The 6,263-nt window shown below is 32.5% G+C and overlaps 1 protein-coding gene across 1 annotated transcript; it reads left to right on the forward strand.

Annotated features, from left to right (window-relative positions):
* The first annotated feature begins 289 nt into the window (after positions 1-289).
* On the forward strand, positions 290-835 carry LOC149228655 (uncharacterized). The gene has a single exon (XM_089380823.1). The coding sequence runs from the start codon at positions 290-292 to the stop codon at positions 833-835; it is 546 nt and encodes a 181-aa protein (XP_089236949.1).
* The last annotated feature ends 5,428 nt before the right edge of the window (positions 836-6,263 follow it).

Here is a 6,263-nt window from a genome sequence, read left to right on the forward strand (position 1 = left end):
TGAATGCAAACAATGGTCGTATGCATACGAACAAGTATATCCATGAGCTTTTCTGTATCAGTTCTTCTGGTATGGAATTGAATTATAGGTGCATGAATGCAAAGATGCCCATATGAGGCACGTGCATGAGCTTCAGTTTGAAAAACTTTTAGATGTAGGAAAATGCTGAATTATGGATTTTACATAAAAACGGTAGCCAATCCTTTCATTCTGGAAGCAGAAAAGTTTGGATATCAGAACATACATACAATTAGCCTTGTCTCCATATTTTCCAAACCAGAAATTAATCATGAAGATTTCCATACTTGGGTCTCTCACAATCAATTTCCCACTCTCATCTCCCAAAGGCAAATCCCCTTTGATTACCGGGGAATTGATATTCCCAACAAGTACAACAAGCAACCCATTTTCAAGTAATCAATTGAGTCTTGGCAATGTGGTATTAAGGGCTTCTCACGGCTTCAATGGCAGAACCATCAGCGCCAGTTTTGCAACAAAAGAAAAGAGGGATATTACTTTCAGGAGGAAAAATGATCACTATGCTCTTTTGGGTGTCTCTTGTCATGCCTCCTGCAATGATATCAGGGTTGCATACAAAAGACTGGCACTGAAATACCACCCTGATGTCATGCCTCTACAACAGCTTGAGACAACCACTGACCTTTATTCTGAGATAAATCAGGTTTATGACACTGTGTCTGATCCACAAAAGAGAAAAGCATATGATGATCTGCACCTCATACCCAACTTTTACACTGTCAGGGTTGCAGCATCCCCATCCTCATTTGAGCATTGGAGAGGAAGGAATTGGGAAACAGATCAATGTTGGTGGTGAGGGGGAATTGTGACCATGTTCTTATTTCTAACTCCAGTGCATGGATTTTGGTTATGTATTAGAGATGAATAAGACCTTTCAAGATCATACCTTCTAGAGAAGGCAAAGGACCAAGATATGTGGTGAAAATTTTCAGGCTGCTTGAATGTACTCTGGTACTTTGCTTCCTATTTATGTATGGTGTGATGCTGGGACCCATGCCCTCTTGTTTAATATATGTTATTATGTATATATTTCTTTATGATGGGATGACCTTGTAATTAGTTTTGGTGGGATATTTATTTAAAGGATTCTTACTGCTATCACAATAGTCAAGATGGTCACTTCTAACTTTCTTGTAGTCGAAGCACATGGACATCATTGGATAATGGAGATCATCACAATGCAGCGTCCTACAAGAATGCTTGGGACATTGAAGAAGCCATCAGATTTTTTGTGCCTCTTGCCATCTGTCCCCTCCCTCAACAATGGCTTACAACATCTATGGTATTTTATACAAACTTTTGTGCAAGATCAAGAGATCCATGCCTAACAGTCAACTTGACTTATCGTGACTTTAGTCGTTATATAAAAAAAAACATGGATAGATACATTGATTTTGATTAGAATTGTAACTTGTTTCCAATATTTATTTTTATACAATATCTATCATATGTTTATTGTAGATATTATCTAGCACCTTTCAAAAGTTGTTTCCAAGGAAAGTACCTTCAACATTCTCGTTTGTGTCCTCATAGGGTGATCATTAGCCTATTTTCCAGGGCTTTATATTGTTCTTTGTCATGGTAATAAAAGTTGATTGAATGATCTTGGACATTGTAAATATATGATTTTGAAACATTATAATGATGTGTAGAGATTGCATCGATTTTACAAGACACTTCAAGGTACTAGTTCCTTTCCTATTGCCTTACGGCGTTTTCTTTGCAACATCTGGTGCAAATGCTAGTATATGCTAAGTTATTTCAAATAAAGTAATCATTAACACATTCTAATATTCCATATAACTTTTTGATAAATAAATGAAAGAAAAAGAGAAATACCAGAAGTGTATATTCAGTAATTAAATAGATCACAAGGTATCAAGCTCATAACTCCAAGAACTCATCAAAATCTGAAATGGTTTTCAAAACTTGAATATCAAAGTACCTATTACAAAATCAGAGTCTTAAGTTTCAACAATTTCCAACCCCTACACCAACATAGAGGGTTTTATAAATAGGAAAAATAAATAAGATCGAATCTATTTTATGCTAAAGATAGAAAATCCTTAAAGATTTTCTTAACTAAAGATAATAGTAAAAAAACAAATCTTATCTAATCATAACATCTTCTTTGGGGAACTAGGTAGGTTGTTTTAATCTTCTTCTTAGATTTCGGAAGTTGAAGTTGATTCGATTGGCATCATTTTAGGAGAATTTGTTTGGATGTACGCAACCCATTCCAAATATTTTTCAGGAATCCATTGAAGATGAAGTGGCATGAAATGATCAATATTGAATTGACACCTAGATGATAGATTTTCAATATACCTCTTTTTTTTTTTTCTTCTTGTTGAAAACTTGGATATTGCTTTCATTTATTCAAGAAAAAGTTCCAGAAAGTTCTGAAAAACCTGTTCATTCGATGTATTGATTTTCTTAATTTCTTCTTCCTCTTAATGAAATTTCTTCCTTCAGAGGCTTTGGCTGAGGCATATCAAATTCATCTTTAATATCCAAATCTAAATCCCAAATAGAGTCAAAAAGATTTATTGCATAATCCATACTTCAATCTCTTTATAGCTTGAATCTCTTTCATTCAATGAATCAATCATAAATAATCCATACTTCAATCTCTTTATAGCTTGAATCTCTTTCATTCAATGAATCAATCATAATCTTTCTATCTTTGTTAGAGAATTTCACAATATTCTCAGGACTGGATTGCTTTTCCCAATCAACGATATAACCAAATTTATTACTTATCATTTTGCCCTCTTCCATTATTGACTCAACCCTGTTACTAAGGGGTAATAACTCTATGAAAAACCTGTAGATTTTCTCCATTTGTTTGTAAAATTTCAGCTAAACCTTCTTTAATCTTTGATTTACGTGTAGAGCATGTTCTATCAGGAAATTGATACTTATAAAAAATTCTTGGCTTTGCTTTAACTATTGCTGCAAGGATTCATGTTCCTTTTTGAAAACTAAAATTTGATTTTCTTGAGCTATCTCCAAGTCCTCAGTTTCCTTAGTATGTTGATTAATCAAATCATTCAACTTAGTTTGCCAAAACGGTTTCAAATTTGAGTGATCAAGATTACATTTTTTCTCTATTTGTTGAATAGTTAAAGCAAAGCCTTCTCTGATCACTATGGAATGTTTTTGCCATTCTTCTTCATTGATTTTTTTTTCCTTCTTTCAAGTTTAGCTTCAAATTATTTTATCCCTACTTTTTATACATACCTCAAAAAGATTATCACCTGAATGCTCAATATAATTCATGAAAGCTTCAAGGACTCGAATCGACTCTTTAGCTTTTTCATGGTGATCACTTGAATCTTGCCAACTCAGTTTGGCAACAATTTTAGTAAAATCATGATGTTTCCTTTTTTGGTCCTCTTTACCATTAATTTGATTTGTGAGTTGAAATAATACAGACTTAAGGAAGGAATTGTTTCGATGATTGGTTCAACTTCAGATAATGGTCTTAAAATAGAAAAAGCAACTGGAATGTTTTTTGAAATAGGGGTTAGTGAAATGCCTAGAGACTAATCTTTTGAAATATGCATTGATGATTTATGAGTGTGTGAAAAAATTTGAACTATATCCTTGTGAATTTTTTTAGATTCTGGGGTGATTTCTACTGCACTTTGGTGAGCTCCTTTGTTGATATCTTTAATAATTGTTTGAATGGTTTGTTGCGCTTCAACTGATTTTTGAACAATTTCTCCTTCTGAAACATCCATGCCTATAGAAATTTCTAGTTGATCTAGCTGGTCATGTGACTCAACATCAATTACCATATTTTCTGCCATAGAAATATCTTGTTCTTGGGTTAATTCTTTCCTATGCTCTGAGACTTTTCTGCTTGTGTTTGTACGATGCTTTCCTTTTATTTTCTAGTTATACCAGATAAAACACAAGATGATAATAACGAGGAAAGGTCAAATGAAATTGGATATTTTGGTACTTGAACACTTTGCTCTATAAAAAAATGGAGAATATTTTTTTTCAGGAATATCAATAAATTGGAAAATTCAATTCTCAGATAATTTTTATTTTTCAAGAGGAACTGAAGTATAGAGAATCGTCTGTTTAAGATAAAAATCTTAAGTATCTTCTTTGGAATTTTGAACTTTCTCCTTCTCCTCAACATCCATGAATTTTTCTCTTTAACCTATTTAGTCAAAGCTCAACATGAATAAAAACTTAATGATACAAAGGTTGTTGATGTTTAAAATCTTTAGATAAGCTAATCAATTTGTAGTGATTTATCATAACGTTTTTTGGGTCATATCTAAAGTAGGGCAAGGAATGCAGCCAAAATTTTCAGCAACTACTCTACTTCGACACAACATGTTCTTTATATTTCAAAACCATTTGACCAACTTTAATAGGAAAGTTAGGCTATCTTTTGGATTTTATGAAACATTATAGCATGACCATGGAGTGTTGTCTGATTGGCTATTTCTCTAATAGTTAACCTATATCTTGGTAGAACATGAGGTCCTACATCACTTCCATAAATCCTAATAAAAGAAAAAAACTATTCAATAAACCAATCACCAATTTCAGACAGGACTTCTTGAAGATATTTACTAATTCTAGTTGGAGTTTCTCCAAATAAAACTTCATGTAAAGGAATCATGATATTGTTGAAAATATCATAGAAGTGTTGTTTGAAATAGATTTCCCATAAGATAGTGGTATAATTTTGTATGGTCTATTGATGATTGAAATAATAGCTTAATTCCATTAAATGAAATGGAACTAAGGCCATGACAACGTCCATGAGATAAGAAAAAATATAAAAGCCCTGTTCAAATCTAGGAGAAGAAGCTATGGATACTTTAATGGCTTTTGATATATTTTGAGATAGAATATCTTCCCAATTGAATCTCTTTGATTGTTTGTGAATTCCATAAATAAGAGGAACCCATTCAAGCTTATAATGCTCTAGATTAGCTTCTCCATATAGTCTAGAAAGCATCTTGACTATATATCTAAAAGGGGGTTTAAGGATTTTTACTGGGTGATCCTTCCCTATTTTCAATTTGCATCTTTCATGATCACGGAACCATTCTTTAAAAACTAGGTTATAATCCTTGTTCTTCTTTTTTGGGACATTATCAGGGAACTTATCTAAAAAATATTTGTTTAGAAGAATTTCAAGAGGATTTAACTTACATATATTACTAAAGACTTCAGATTTTCACAAAACAATTATATTTTGATTGTGGTAAAAAATAGAACAAGTTGGAATATGAGCATGCATGAAAATCCAACTTATCATATCATAGTAGGGAAAAATGATGGGCCTCTTTGCAATTCTATGCCATTCAGTTTTTGTAATAGCCCCAAAGCCTAAAGAAGAGTCATCATCTGAACTTTCTAATTCTATCCATTTTTTTTTTCTTCAAATAAACTAAATATTTATTCCTAGGAGCACTTACCTGCATCTTGACTCCTGTAAGTCGTATCTGAAATGAGGGAAGGATTCAAATTAGTATCTTCAAGTCATGGGTCTTTCTTTGCTTTCATTTTCATCTTGATTTTCTGAACTGCATGTCTAGAATCTGTTTTCCCTTTTTAACCATTTTCAGTTAATCTGTAGAAGAGTAGAACAAGTAATGAGAAACATAATTTAACAAAACAGACAAGCAATTTCAATTCAAATTAAAGTTTAAAATAAACTTGATACCAACCAGTAGAAAGCAGGCTTGATGGAAATTCACTGTTGTTTTTTTTGCAGAAAATCAAAAGTTTTGTTCATAAAGGGCTTGATGGAAATTCACTGTTGTTTTTTTTGCAGAAAATCAAAAGTTTTGTTCATAAAGGGGTTAAGAAATTTTAACGCAAAAGAATTCAAATTTTGGGCATTTAACAGTTTCTCAAGAGAAACGACAGTGAATTAATAAAAAATCATGTGGAATAAATAAAACCCGAAAAATACGTATTGGATCATGAATGTCCATTAAATGTTAAATGAAAGGCGACCATTAACTGCTCGTAAACTGAAGTCGTACTCGAGAATTTGTGAGGTTGGAGTTTAAAACTTAATTGAACATGGATGGGTTTATTGACTGGCCTACGATGTTATTTTTTATTTAAAACAAATCAAAACAAAACAATGAGAAATCACGTAAAAATCAAATAAATGAGTAAAGTAGCAAAGAAGTCGGGGGCTGGAGTTACCTAATAAAACCCTCACAAGTTCTCTCGAC

This window comes from Pinus tabuliformis, chromosome J (genome assembly GCF_031772625.1).
Source record: "Pinus tabuliformis cultivar Carrire ecotype Pingquan chromosome J, CPIR1, whole genome shotgun sequence".
NCBI classification, from domain to species: Eukaryota; Viridiplantae; Streptophyta; class Pinopsida; order Pinales; family Pinaceae; genus Pinus; species Pinus tabuliformis.